General features: G+C 42.5%; 1 protein-coding gene across 4 annotated transcripts in view; it reads right to left on the bottom strand.

Moving 5' to 3' along the window:
• The window catches only part of NYAP2 (neuronal tyrosine-phosphorylated phosphoinositide-3-kinase adaptor 2), a 263,289-nt gene that overhangs the window by 99,024 nt on the left and 149,019 nt on the right, over window positions 1-15,246 (bottom strand). For all 4 annotated transcript variants that reach the window (XM_077869001.1, XM_077869002.1, XM_077869000.1 and 1 more), the window contains one exon: window positions 8,350-9,471. In XM_077869001.1, coding sequence (XP_077725127.1) covers window positions 8,350-9,471 — 1,122 coding nt within the window. The remainder of the gene's footprint in view (window positions 1-8,349; window positions 9,472-15,246) is intronic.

The following is a 15,246-nucleotide window of genomic DNA, read 5'->3' as shown; positions in this document are numbered from 1 at the left end:
GAATGAAAAGGAGGAGCTATAAAGTCCTGAATTACTTTGCTTTCTAAATTTTACAGAAAAAAAAATATTTTATTTTATTTTTTCTTTTCTTTTTATTTTTTAAGGATTTTATTTATTTATTCATGAGAGACACAGAGAGAGAGAGAGAGAGAGAGAGAGAGAAGCAGAGACACAGGCAGGGAGGGAGAAGGAGGCTCCATGCAGGGAGCCCGACGCAGCACTGGATCCTGGGTCTCCAGAATCAGGCCCCAGGCTGAAGGCGGCACTAAACCGCTGAGCTACCCGGGCTGTCTGAAAAAAAATATTTTAAATAGATCAAACAAAATGTGTAGGTTATCTTAAAATAAACTAGCATTCATTTCAGGATTCCTAGGACAATTTGGTTTTTGGGAAGTTTTTTGAGATATTCTTACTATCTCAGATATGTATCCAAGCACTTCACTCAAGACTTACTAAGGGGTTAAAGTAGCCCTTGAAGGTAAAGGTCACTGAGTCCTACACTTACATTGGATGAGAGGCTCCTTGGACAAGTTGTATATCTGTTTCTTGGTCCACTACTGATTAATGGTGTGATAAGACAAAAGAGGGAAAGGGTTGAAGGAGAATAGGAGAGGCAGGGGAGGGAAAGAGAACCTATCTGCATCAATAAAACTACCTGAAAGAAAGGTAGGAGGCAGGAAAACCACAAAAAACACACGTAAGAATTCAAATAAATTTAAATGATATAGCAGTAAAGGGCTAGTCAGAGCTACAAACTCAAACAGCCCCTGAGGACATCCCAGTATCACAATAATTAAGCTATCAACACTGTGTCACTGTTATTATAAATGGCCAGGAACAATGACAGTCACCACTGTATGAGGTGTATCCTCTTCCAGTCACCTTGCCAGACACATTTTTTTTAAAGATTTACTTGGGCGAGTGAGTGAGCAAGTATGAGAGAGAGACCATGAGAGGGAGGGGGAGAGGAAGAGGGAGAGAGAATCTTAAGCAGACTCCATGCTGAGTGCAGAACCCAACACGGGGCTCGATCTCACGACCCTGAGATCATGATTTGAGCTGAATTCTTAACTGACTGTGCCACAACAGTGCCCCAAATACTTTACGTGCATTAGCACATAGTAGGCATACAATGAATGACCTTGAATCATAAAGATGGCTAAATTATGTTAGTATACCCTTCTATTTTCCTAAAAGTAGAGATAATACATAAATACAGAAATACATTTTAAAAGATTTCTTTCTAAAATCATTCTTTTTTTAATGGAAAATTATTTTTAAAATTAAATTAGTAAGAGTAAGTTGGATCAGTTGCTTCAATTGCAATTCTCCATATTTTAGCATCACTGTACCTCAAATGACTTACAATAGAAGAAAGTTGTGTGTGTCTGTGTGTCTGTGTATTTGTGTGTCTGTGTGTGGTTGGGGGCATGGAGATAGGTTTTTTTTGGTTGGATTTGGCTTTGGATATTTCCTTTGTGTTGTAGTTTCTGTGTGAGTGTGTGTGTGTGTGTGTGTGTGTGTGTGTTTTAAGAAAGGCAAAGTTTACATCTGATTCCTAAGTTTATTTCACCAAACCCATAGGACCCATTTACATTTGTAATTGTAAAAATACAACATGGTATCTAAAAGTCTTCAATGGGAATATTTTTAAGAGGCTGAAACATGAGATGTAACAGTAGAAAACTGTGTATCTCCATTAATGTGGAATATTGTTGTGTATAATGAAGCTTTTTGGTAATGCCAACTGACCATTTTGGTTTTTTTTTAATAACAAAACCAGATGAGTGGGCCTACTCTTTGCTTTTCTTTGCTCCTTCTTTAGGCCTACTGTCTCTGTGTCCTGTGGGCTCTACGTGGACCTTCGCAGGTGCTTCATGTATTGGCACCCATCCCACCCTGTGTGTGCATTTCCTTTGTATCTTTCTTGGTGCCTTAGTCTCTAAATTAGCCACTGTACTATTTCAAGTTTCTATTTTTTCCTTAAATTTTCTATTGACATTTCTCCACTTATACTTTTTTTATCTCATTCTCTCCCTTGGGTATATTATAGAATTTAATTATATTATTCATTGTCTCTTATGCTTCTTTATGGAAACATATATTCATGCATTTATATTAAATATAAGCAAAACCTTTCTTTTAAGAATATTTCTTATTTGAGGAGAAAAGTATTTTAAGTAATATTATGGTGAATACTCCAAATTCACCATAAAAACATTTGTACTTCACCTACTTCTCACGTAGACAAAAATTTACAGCAATAAAATACAAGTGGGTCACTTCTTACATGCCGTGTAGACTCTCTCTCTCTGCACAAAATTAAGAAATATTTATATAACCAATTCCAAATAAAGTTTGTTATCATTGGATTATGAAGTGTCTTTACCTATAGCTAAGCAACATGACAATGCCCCATCAACCAGGGAAAATGACACTTTCTAGAATACTTAATGTGAAGGCCGTGATTAGAAAATCACGCAGTGAAATGAAATTGGTTCATAGTCTACTACTATCTTCTTACTGTATTTCTTTCCTATCACTCAATCTCTGTCAACTGTTGTAAGCTTTTAAGATATGAAATTAAGTGTATCTTTTTAGATTATTAAGAGTTTAAGGCACATATTCTATTTGACATGGATTTTTAAATTAAAACAGAAATATTACATTTGCTTTGAGTTGAATATTAGGAAATTATCAAAATTGGCACTTCCAGTAAAGCCAGAGGGAATGGAGAATAGAAACACCAGCCTTAATTTTATTCCTGAAATGTAAAAAAAAAAAAAAAAAAACTTGAGATTTAGGAATGAATAATACTTAATATCACTTATTCTTTCCCTGTATCAGCAGTATCTATAAATTCTATCTGGCAAGAATAAAGGGGAGTACTGCAACAGTGATTATACATTAACTCCCAATTACCAACAATTCTGGGTCTGCGTTTTGAATTACAGAAAGATTCTGAGACCCATTATGATAATTTTTTTAATTTTATTTATTTGACAGAGAGAGAGAAAGACAGCAGGAGCCAGGGGGCGAGTGGGACAGAGAGAGAGGGAGAAGCAGCCTCCCTCCTTAGCTTCTCTCCCAGGGAGGATTCGGGACTCAATCCCAGGACCCTGAGATTATGATCTGAGCCTAATACAGACACTTAACTGACTGAGCCACCCAGGCACCCTGCTATTACGATTTTTTTTAGGGTTTTCTTCTGGAGTCAAAAGTAAATAACATTAAATTATTCTTTGCACTATCTGCATTTTCTTCCTTTCCTTTTATGTAAAGTAAAATATTGAAGTTAATGTAACTCAAGACATGTCCTTTCTCTGAAGAGTTGATACATGGTTAATAGCACATAGGAAGGAATTCAATCCTCAGATCCCTAAAAGCTATAAAGAGCCTGGATCACTTTTCCATGTATAAGCTTTGTTTTAGAAGCACACAAAGCTCATTTTGGACTCGAATGGAGAAGTCTGTGACATATAGCACATAGACGAATTCTAACAGATGGATTTTTCTTGAAATAACTTCATTAGTTAATCATTTCTTTTACATATACTTTTTCTAGCTAATTGGTATAGCTGCCAGCTGGAGCTGTTAAGGATCCTCCAAAGAAACTGGTAGGTAGGGAGAAAATCCAATAATTTCACCAATTCTAGGATGAAATGTCCAATAATTTCACACTAACCATCACATATTTTGAAAGTGAAATCTTTTTCTTTCACCTTTTTGTCCTCCAACTTATTCCAAAAATCTTAACTGATTTGTGCTTAAACCAAATCAATCATCTAGAGGAAACTTTAAACTTTGACAAATTATTTAGGTCAGGGTTTAGCAAACTTGCCAGTATGGACACTGTGGACCAGATCATCTTTTTTGTAAGCTTTTAAGCAGTACCACTTGATGTCAGTAGCGCCCCTAGCTGTGACCACTAAAAAGGTCTCCAGACATTGCAAGAAGTTCCTAGGGGCCAAACTGCCCTTGCTGAGCATGGAGAGCTTAGAAATAGATTGTTCCTCATTTTTAATTCAGTGTAAACAGTAATTTCATGTATTCATGTATGTATGTATATAACTTAAGACATGCCTAATAGATTAAAAATTTTTGCCTTTCAGTAAGGTAAAAGAATTTTTTTTTGGGGGGGTTATTTAAGCAATAATACTTTCATAAGTCTCTCTGGGTAAACAAACAAAAAGGACAGGATATGTGTCTTCTAACAGGAATGGATATTGATTATTTAAGTACCATCACCATTGGGACATGTGGGTGGTTCAGCTGGTTGAGCGTGGACTATTGGTTTCGGCTCAGGTTGTGACCTCAGGGTCCTGAGATCGAGCCACCCATGGGCTCCTTGCTCTTAGGGGAGTCTGCTTGAAAAGTTTCTCTCCCCCTCCCACCTCAAATAAATAAGTAAATTGTTTTTTAAAAAATGTCATCACCGGGATCCCTGGGTGGCGCAGCGGTTTAGCGCCTGCCTTTGGCCCAGGGCTCGATCCTGGAGACCCGGGATCGAATCCCACATCAGGCTCCTGGTGCATGGAGCCTGCTTCTCCCTCTGCCTGTGTCTCTGCCTCTCTCTCTCTCTCTGTGACTATCATAAAAAAAAGATTTAAAAAAAAAATTTTAAAAAATGTCATCACCATCTTCATCATCAGATGTATTGATTTTTTTTTTCTTTTAAGGAAGGAATTCAGGTTGATTGTGTGAGGGGATAAAAAAATCTGTGTTGGGATAATCTGAGATGAAAGTGATTAATTATCAGTTTAGGTGACTAAGGCATTTTTAAGCAAGGGAAAGCAGTGTAATTTCATAAAATGGACAATGAGAAAACTGGGGTCTGTTTTGACTTTACTGTATGTTTATGGAGTGATCTGGGGTTGACAAGAGGATTCAGTTATTCAGATAGAGACATTTACTGGTCTTCGAAGTTCAGTGGTAAATATAATGTGCACCACCTATTTAATACTGGTGATCTTTCTGCAATTTATGTATCAGTGGATCCAGGAAGAGTACCATAGGAATAAGATACTAATTACTCTAGGTGCTGAAACAATGAGCCTTTTCTAGTTTAGGGTGAATGTAAGAACATAACCCCACAAAGTATGCAGGGGAAATAGTTCACCTTGTTAAAAAAAAAAATCTAAATTCTATCCTAATTGCTATCTTTCCAGCAAAAGCTTTGTGATACAGATTTGCTCAAGTGTTTTTTTTAATATGAGATAAAGATGAACGTTAAGATCTATCAATCTGTTGAAGTATATACTTTGTCTCAAAAAAATCAAGTTATGTCCCTCAAAGTGCCTCAGCAATGGGTGCAACTTTGTTAGATTTTCTAGAGCCCCTGTAACCACTTAGGTCTTACACTCTACTGTTGGACAAGTGCATTCTTCTTTTTAATGGCCTTTGCCACACTGTGTCAGTAGTCACCGGGAGTGCTTCCAGAATACACACTCTTTGCTCAGGCATGACAAAGTGCAACAACCCAACTTTGAAACTGCAACCCCAAGAACCCAAGAATGCACACTCTTTGCTTGGGCATGGCGAGGTGCAACAACCCAACTTTGAAACTGCAACCCCAAGAACTCAAGAATGCACACTCTTTGCTCTGGCATGACGAGGTGCAACAACCCAATTTTGAAATTGCAACCACAAGAACCGAAGAATGCACACTCTTCGCTCAGGCATGGTCAGGTGCAACAACCCAACTTTGAAAGTGCAGCCCCAAGAACCCAAGAATGCACACTCTTTGCTCAGGCATGGCCAAGTACAACAACCCAACTTTGAAACTGCAAGCCCAAGAACCCAAGAATGCACTCTTTGCTCGGGTATGGCGAGGTGCAACAACCCAACTTTGAAACTGAAGCCCCAAGAACCCAAGAATGCACACTCTTTGCTCAGGAATGGTCAGGTGCAACAACCCAACTTTGAAAGTGCAGCCCCAAGAACCCAAGAATGCACACTCTTTGCTCAGGCATGGCCAAGTACAACAACCCAACTTTGAAACTGCAACCTCAAGAACTCAAGAATGCACACTCTTCACTTGGGCATGGCGAGGTGCAACAACCCAACTTTGAAACTGCAGCCCCAAGAACCCAAGAATGCACATTCTTCACTCGGGCACGGTGAGGTGCAACAACCCAACTTTGAAATTGCAGCCCCAAGAACCCAAGAATGCACACTCTTTGCTCGGGCATGGCCAAGTGCAACAACCCAACTTTGAAACTGCAATCCCAAGAACCCAAGAATGCACACTCTTCGCTCGGGCATGGCGAGGTGCAAAAACCCAACTTTGAAACTGCAACCCTAAGAACCCAAGAATGCACACTCTTTGCTTGGGCATGGTGAGGTGCAAAAACCCAACTTTGAAACTACAACCCCAAGAACCCAAGAATGCACACTCTTTGCTCGGGCATGGTCAAGTGCAACAACCCAACTTTGAAACTGCAACCCCAAGAACCCAAGAATGCACACTCTTCACTCGGGCTTGGCGAGGTGCAACCCATTTTGAAACTGCAACCCAAGAATCCAAGAATGCACACTCTTCGCTCGGGCATGGCGAGGTGCAACAACCCAACTTTGAAACTGCAACCCCAAGAACCCAAGAATGCACACTCTTCGCTCGGGCATGGTGAGGTGCAACAACCCAACTTTGAAACTGCAGCCCCAAGAACCAAGGAATGCACACTCTTTGCTCGGGCATGGCCATGTGCAACAACCCAACTTTGAAACTGCAACCCCAAGAACCCAAGAATGCACACTCTTCACTCGGGCATGGCGAGTTGCAACCCATTTTGAAACTGCAACCCCAAGAACCCAAGAATGCACACTCTTTGCTCAGGCATGGTGAGGTGCAAAAACCCAACTTTGAAACTGCAACCCCAAGAACCCAAGAATGCACACTCTTTGCTCGGGCATGGTGAGGTGCAACAACCCAACTTTGAAACTGCAGCCCCAAGAACCAAGGAATGCACACTCTTTGCTCGGGCATGGCCATGTGCAACAACCCAACTTTGAAACTGCAACCCCAAGAACCCAAGAATGCACACTCTTCACTCGGGCATGGCGAGTTGCAACCCATTTTGAAACTGCAACCCCAAGAACCCAAGAATGCACACTCTTTGCTCAGGCATGGTGAGGTGCAAAAACCCAACTTTGAAACTGCAACCCCAAGAACCCAAGAATGCACACTCTTTGCTCGGGCATGGTGAGGTGCAAAAACCCAACTTTGAAACTGCAACCCCAGGAACCCAAGAATGCACACTCTTCACTCGGGCATGGCGAGGTGCAACCCATTTTGAAACTGCAACCCCAAGAACCCAAGAATGCACTCTTTGCTCGGGCATGGTCAAGTGCAACAACCCAACTTTGAAACTGCAGCCCCAAGAACCCAAGAATGCACACTCTTCACTCGGGCATGGCGAGTTGCAACCCATTTTGAAACTGCAACCCCAAGAACCCAAGAATGCACACTCTTTGCTCGGGCATGGTGAGGTGCAAAAACCCAACTTTGAAACTGCAACCCCAAGAACCCAAGAATGCACACTCTTTGCTCGGGCATGGTGAGGTGCAAAAACCCAACTTTGAAACTGCAACCCCAGGAACCCAAGAATGCACACTCTTCACTCGGGCATGGCGAGGTGCAACCCATTTTGAAACTGCAACCCCAAGAACCCAAGAATGCACTCTTTGCTCGGGCATGGTCAAGTGCAACAACCCAACTTTGAAACTGCAGCCCCAAGAACCCAAGAATGCACACTCTTCACTCGGGCATGGCGAGTTGCAACCCATTTTGAAACTGCAACCCCAAGAACCCAAGAATGCACACTCTTTGCTCGGGCATGGTGAGGTGCAAAAACCCAACTTTGAAACTGCAACCCCAAGAACCCAAGAATGCACACTCTTTGCTCGGGCATGGTGAGGTGCAAAAACCCAACTTTGAAACTGCAACCCCAAGAACCCAAGAATGCACACTCTTCACTTGGGCATGGCGAGGTGCAACCCATTTTGAAACTGCAACACCAAGAACCCAAGAATGCACACTCTCCGCTCGGGCATGGTGAGGTGCAACAACCCAACTTTGAAAGTGCAGCCCCAAGAACCAAGGAATGCACACTCTTTGCTCAGGCATGGCCAAGCACAACAACCCAACTTTGAAACTGCAACCCCAAGAACCCAAGAATGCACACTCTTCACTCGGGCATGGCCAAGCGCAACAACCCAACTTTGAAACTGCAGCCCCAAGAACCCAAGGCCCTGCCCCGTGCGCTTCACCTGCGCACCCGGGGCAGGTGGGGGCGCTTGGCTTCGGTTCCCCAGTGGGAAGCCTGGCTCCCCGGGACCCCGACCACTTACTCTCCGCGGGGTCTTTCGCCCGGCGGCCGCTGGACGACTTCCTCAGCAGGCTGCGGCCAGAGGTAAAGAGGCTGGTTAGCTCTTCCAAGGGGCTCGTGGGGGTCCTGGAGCGGGAGGCGCCGGCGGCCGGGGCCGCGCCGTAGGTGTTGACCGCGGCGTTGACCATCCGCGCCCCGTCCTGCGACACCGGCCGGCCGGCCGAGGGAGGCACTGAGGCAGGGCCCCTGGACAGGCTGCCCGAGTGCACGGCGTCGTAGGGCGGGGGCCGCTTGAGGCTGAGCGGGGTCAGCGACCGCCCCATGCTCACGGGCGACGGCGAGGCCGAGTGGCTCTTGGGGTAGCCGTGGGGGGACTGCGTGCGGTACAGGGCGGACGGCGGGGGCGGGGAGGAGGACAGCGCGGAGGCGGCGGCCGCGGCGGGCCCGGGGGGGCCGGGGGCGCCCAGGGCCGCGGGCTGCTCTTTGTCCGGCTTGGGGTGGCCCGGGGCGTGCGGGGGCAGCGAGGACGGAGACGCGCCCGCCTGCTGCTTCAGGTAGGCCACGTTCTCCAGCACGGGCAGCTTGGTGACCTCCAGCGGGGTGAGCGGAGACTCGTCGGAGTTGGGGGAGCACTGCACGGGCGCGGGCGGGAACACCAGCAGCGGGGGCCGGTGGGACAGCAGGTTGGGGAAGGGCGGGGGGATGTCGCAGAGCAGCCCCTTGGGAGCGCATGGCACTGAGGCCTTGGCGACGTCCGAGTCAGGCACGGTGGGAGTAGCACACTGCGAGGAGCAGCTGTGATGGTCAAGGTCGCATTTGGGATCCGGGCCCAGGTCGTCAAAGATGGGGTACTTCATCTCCTCGTAGACGGCCTCGCTCTGGTCGTCCTCCTCCTTCCTGAAGTCTCGGAGGATGTTGCCCACCATCTCGATGTACACGGGCTCCTCCTCCTCGGGGTCCCCCGCCGGGCTGCTGACCTGGGACAGGGAGGGGTCCCGCGGCAGCGACGTCCTCCGCGGCCCGTGCTTCTTGATGTACGTTTCGTCGAAGGAGGTGCTCAGCTGAGTGTTCGGGTTCCTTTTGGGTTTGGGAGGCGGGATCTTCTTTGAATATTCATCGCTGTGGGGTCTCGGTTTGGTGGACACTGCCAAAGACAAAGGAGAAACACAGGAAGGTGAAAAATAGATGAGGACCGTGGACCGTGGGGGAGGCCTTCAAAGGAGGAGGCCCTGCGCTTGGGGTGTGAAATGCCATGAACTCCCGGTGGTGGTGATGGGCTTGGGTCCTAGTTCGAGGCCCGGACCAGAGGTCAAACGAAAGTCAAGCAACTTTTCCGTAGGGAGGAAAACCTGTTGCCAGAACAACAGTCACATGTATCTTCAGGCGAAGACTAGTGATCCCGACACTGATAAACCATCCCTCTGCTCTCAAATGTCTACGTGGAAGCCTGAAGATGAAACATGTTCAGTAAAAACAGACATAAATTTCCTAAAGATTAGCCTCTAAGAATTAAGTGAGAAACTCAGGAGGAAAAAAAAAAAAAAATCAAGTTTCTGTTAGCACAAATGGTCACAAAAGTACCATGGGATTTGAACCCTTTTCAATGATGTGGCTATCGCACACGTCGCATCTTGCTTTCATTGAGGATAAAAATGTCCCAGGCTGCTGGACTTAATCTCTGCCTTGGTTCAGATAAATAACTTCTCTACAGATGGGTCTGATACTTCAGGGGAAATGGATGTGGAAAACCTTATGAGGCTAGACAAGTTAATCTCTAAATCTCCAGGTATTGTTGGCTACGGTGTATTTGTCTGTTTTTGTTCGTGAGATCTCTTGTGACGTCCCAAATGCTGTCTTGGAATGAACTTATTAGGTACGTTGCACAGACACATCAGAGCCCCTTCGAGTATCTTGCAAGAGAATGATCCACAGAATGTTGTGTGAGCCTCAAGAATAATGTTTAGAAACTCACAACAGATATATATGTACTAGTGCAGTCAACAACCTGCTGGAAGCACACTTAAGGGATGAAACATAAACTCTGACACCATACAGTAGGGTGGAACAGGCTGGCAACATGTCTGTGACTAAAATCAATTATTTAGCATGCAGGGAAGGTACTGGCATCTTGTTATTATCTCATTATCTCATTGTGTTGATATATGATTACAATGATTATCATTATTATGCTGTGCAGCAGAATGCAAGTTACTTATGGTAAATGGTAGCATATAATGTAAGGTGACAGTATAGCTTGTTGGTGTAAAGCTATTGAGAAAATAATAGGCTTCTCTATAATTTGCACCCTTAAGGGAGGCGGGGTCTCAAGGCACAAATCAGGAAACACCTGAAATCATCTTTTTTCAAATAGCATACTATGACCCGGGAGCTTTTCTAAAACTTACAAAAAGAGAAGCAAGTGCTTCAAGATTAGTCGACTGATCTACTCATTAATCGTGACTTCAGAGAAAAGAAGCCCATCAAATATTCTAGAGAAGTGGCTATATCTCCCACTTTTCTAGGTCATACCTGCTTCCAAATAGTCTGTCTTATTGTGCCCATAATGATGTTTTTACTCACTACAATCAAGTATCCTTGTGAAGGGAAGTTTCTTAATGTATCTAGACTTTCCCTTAAACTTGTAACAGGAGAAACTAGGGGCTTATAGCAGTGGAGTCTTTAAGTGCCTAAAGTGAAAAGCAAAAAAAAGCAAAAAAAATAAAAATAAAAAAAAAATAAAATAAAGTGAAAAGCCTAGAGACATGATGGGGTGAAAAATACCCAAGTAGTTCTTTAGGAGGGACCCAAAGGGACCAATAGCTCCTCTCGGTATCTCCCGCTGGTCTTAAATTTTACTGGTTTTAAAATCAACTGGTTATGTTAAAAGTCATGAATTATGCAACTCATTGGGTTATACACAAAAATCTGAGCCTGATGTATAAAGTAAAATTATACACTACTGAATACAATTAAGTTAGTACTGGGGGGACACTGAGTCAGGACCTAGAAGAACAAAAGCCTATCCAGACTATTCTAAAAGCTTGTTTCCCGCCATCTCCCGTCTCAGGATCTCATTCTAGGCTAAGTAATTCACACTCTGGGAAAGCATTTGCCACTGATTATTAGGCTCCAGAGATTGAATGGCGTGGGGTTAGAGGAATCCTTAGAGGAGAGAAGTCTGAATAGTGAGGTGCTCGTGAATGGAGGGTTAGGAATCAATGTGTCCATGAAATGATAATTTCATTATATTGGAAGAGTCATATTTAGAATAAGATTATCATTTTTATCCCTTCTAAATTATAATTCACTTTTGTTCTCTTCGACCCTTCACTGAAGACTGATGTCCCCACAGACTTGAGTAGTTGTATGGAGAGAAATAGAAGGACAAGTAGAATTCAAGCATCGGAGCCCAAGCCTAGGTAGCAGCACTGCATTGAGGGAAGGCCATGACCCAGAATTCCCAGGCAGTTAGGGGTCAAGATAGAGCTGGCTGTGACAAGATACTCAGGGAAGCAGTAGCCTCGTGAACAACCTTGGAACCAATGTCCTTCTTTCCACATAGATTAGAAGGTGGCCTTTGGAATGGGCAAGACCAATGCTTGGGTTGCACTCAAAATGTGAGCAAACAACACTCATCCTGTTAGCCAAAAGGAACGGATAACATTAAATAAAGACACTTCATATCTATGGAATGATTGATGAAAGAAATGTTCTCTTCTAGAACACAACATAGAATTAAGTAGAGCAACTGTTCATAAGGAAGGAATACAGACAGTCCATTCGTACTGTGAGGATAACTTCAAGGCCAAACCAAGCACAGATATTGTCTGGCAAGGGAAAGAAAATATAATTTGTGACTCTTGGGGTGACTCTTAGATAATCAAAAATCACTACTGCTAAGGACTGAACTCCATTCCTCCCACAACGATGTGTTGAAGCACTAACTCCCCCAATGTGATGGTATTTGGAGATGGTGCCTTTGGGAGATAACTGAGTTTGGATGAGATCATGAGGTTGGGTCCTCATAGTGGGTGGCATTAGGACCACCATGTGAGGATATAGTGAGAAGGCAGCCATTTACAAGCTGGGAAGAGAGTTCTCACCAGAAACCAACTGTGCCAGCACCTTGATCTCGGACTTCTGGCCTCAAGAACTGAGAACAAATAAATACCTGTTGTTTAAGCCATCCGGTCTATGGTATTTTGTTATGGAATCCCAAACTGACTTAGACAACAATGTATTTATTGAGCTCTGCATAAAGACGCTGTACAGCTGAATGATAAGCACCCACTTTCATGCTATCATCTGGCACTGAAATATTTGAAATAGCTTTGTTATTTTAATAATTAACACAGCTCTTAGTCTTTTACATTTAAGTTCCACCTGCCCCTGCCCTATATCTCTTTATCCCCTAGAACCATATCACAAAGAACAATTACACTTAAATATAAAAATGCTCCTCCCAGGCTCCCACCCAGGGATACATTTCCACCTGACAGCCCATAATTCTGATTGTTCTTCTTGGTCTGACTCTTAATCTCTGATTTGTGCTTTTAATTCTAAATGCTTTTTGTTTGTTTGTTTGTTGTTGTTGTTTGCTTTGGCATACTGACTCCCTGTCCTACTTTGTTCTACTGCCCACCAGTGGAAGCAGTTTCTTAGCCAGGCTTGCCCAAGGAATACTTCATTATCTGGGCAAGCTTATCCCTTCACCCTCTGTCTGTGTGATGAAAAGAGCCTAATGCAGGCAGATTCATATAATGCAGGAACATTGTGTTTCCGGGTCCTCTTTCTTTATATTGATCCAAATTTGAAATGAGAGCATTAAAGATTATTCAGATAATAAAGTGTTAAGTAAATTACAGATGATCAGGAGAAATAAACAGATTCATTCCTTCCATATCGGGAGACCAAGATATTTTCCAGATAATATCTGCTTCCCATTCCATATCTCTGTTGCAATTGAGTAAATAATTCATGGAACAATAAAAATTTGTTTCAGCTGTCACATATGCTTTTTTTTTTTTTAAAGCTCACCTATATAAGGCAAAGACTGAAATTTTAAACGACATTGTCACATAATTTATTCTACTTTAACCTCACTCCAGGGAATTAAAAATTAAAGAAAAAAATCATGTTTAAACAGTCATTTCTTTAGAGAATACTTAAAAAGAGTCTTGATCTATATACATAGATGCTGAAATACTGCTAATAAAAGACAATGAAAATTGCTTGCAAATTTCAACATTAATCCAAATTCAACTGTAATAAAAAAGGTGATTTTTATTGCTCTTGAATGAATATTAAGTTATTTCTAATAAGCCCAAAGATAGAAGCAATAATTCCTGTTCAGCTCCAGAACACAAATTTTAATGCTTAAAATAGTATAATGACAGTAGCATTGAATAAGCAGAAAGTGACATTTTTGAAATGAAATATCTGAGCACAAAGGTTATGCATGGCTTTCAGTCATGCCCAGATGATCTGTCTTTCACAGTTAATTTTGGAAATTCACCATGTCCTTTGTCAACCTATCCTTCTGAAATAATTTTTCCTTATTAAAAAAAAAGTATAGTGTAAAACCATGCTTTAGTATGTGTGGATGTTCTCAACCCAAGAAGTGGAAACATGTGACACAACACAGGTTATTATTTCCCTGTCTTTCTGGCCACAGAATCTCAGAATTTGAAAGGCTCTTAGGAATTATCCAGCCCAAGGATGCCTGGGTGGCTCAGTCAGTTAAGCATCCAACTCTTGATTTTGGCTCAAGTTATGATCTCAGGGTTGTGAAATGTAGCTCTGCAATGGGCTCTGTGCCTAGTATGGAGCTTGTTTAGGATTATTATGATTCTTCTCTCTCGCTCCCTCTCCCTCTGCTCTCACCCCTCCAACACACACATGCTCCCCCACACACACTCTAAAATAAATAAATAAATCTTTAAAAGAAAGAAAGAAATTATCCAGCCCAAACACTATACATTACTGATGAAGAAACATAAATTCAACTAGTTAAAAAAATGATATCTCTTTTCAATTCAATCTTTTATGCCTTTTAAGACAAAGGAAAACAATAAGCAGGGAAGTTTTTCAATATATTACTTTGTATATGACACAGAGTACCATTTTAAAAGGTCTCCTCGGAAATAAAAATAAAAAATATAAAACTAAAAGGTCTTCTCATCCTGTGCTATAATTTTGGCACCATAACTCTGCAGCTCTACTTATAGAGATATATTCAACTGGGAAACAAGAGTCCAGTGAAGAGAAGTAGTGTCCACACTATGTGATCCTAAAACTGGCTGATTCTGGAAGGTGAGAGACACATTTCCCACTTTCAGCAGAACTGTGCTCACAATAACTCTCTTTCACAACTCACAATTCCAAGGGTTTGCGGGATATTTTTATTTTCACAGTCACAAGCTTTGCAATTCCATCCACAAAATTACTCCTTATTTTATTTTTTTTTTAAATTAAGGTGTTTGTAAAGAGATAGGGTTGCAAATGCCCTTGCTCTGTTTACCGTGGGACCAACAAAGTATGATAATGTGCAAAGAAGATCAGATTTGGAGTTGTAGGAGCTGTGTTATTGTTCTGGAAAACAGAGAACTCAGATCAAAGTTTGGATGGAAACAACAATGTAGACATGGAACTGGCTCAACAGCATAGTTTTAAAGTTGAATGGGACTTAGCGTCTTGGCTTAAGCTAGAAGACATGATTCTGATCACTTCTTTGCTTCGGTTAAGCTGCACAACTTTGAGAAAATACTTTGAAGTACATTATTGTCTATACTCACTTTTGTCAAAGATAATGAAGGACTTTGATCAGAACCCCTGCTTTTTTGTTACTCATCTCAATCATTCATTATAAAATAAAGTTGGAATTTGTAAGCAATATTTTGAAAGAAATGGATTAAAACAG

The sequence above is a fragment of the Canis aureus genome, chromosome 24 (genome assembly GCF_053574225.1).
Source record: "Canis aureus isolate CA01 chromosome 24, VMU_Caureus_v.1.0, whole genome shotgun sequence".
Lineage (NCBI taxonomy): Eukaryota > Metazoa > Chordata > Mammalia > Carnivora > Canidae > Canis > Canis aureus.
The sequence above is the reverse complement of the archived record's forward strand: the minus strand, read 5'-3'. Positions and strand labels throughout refer to the sequence as shown.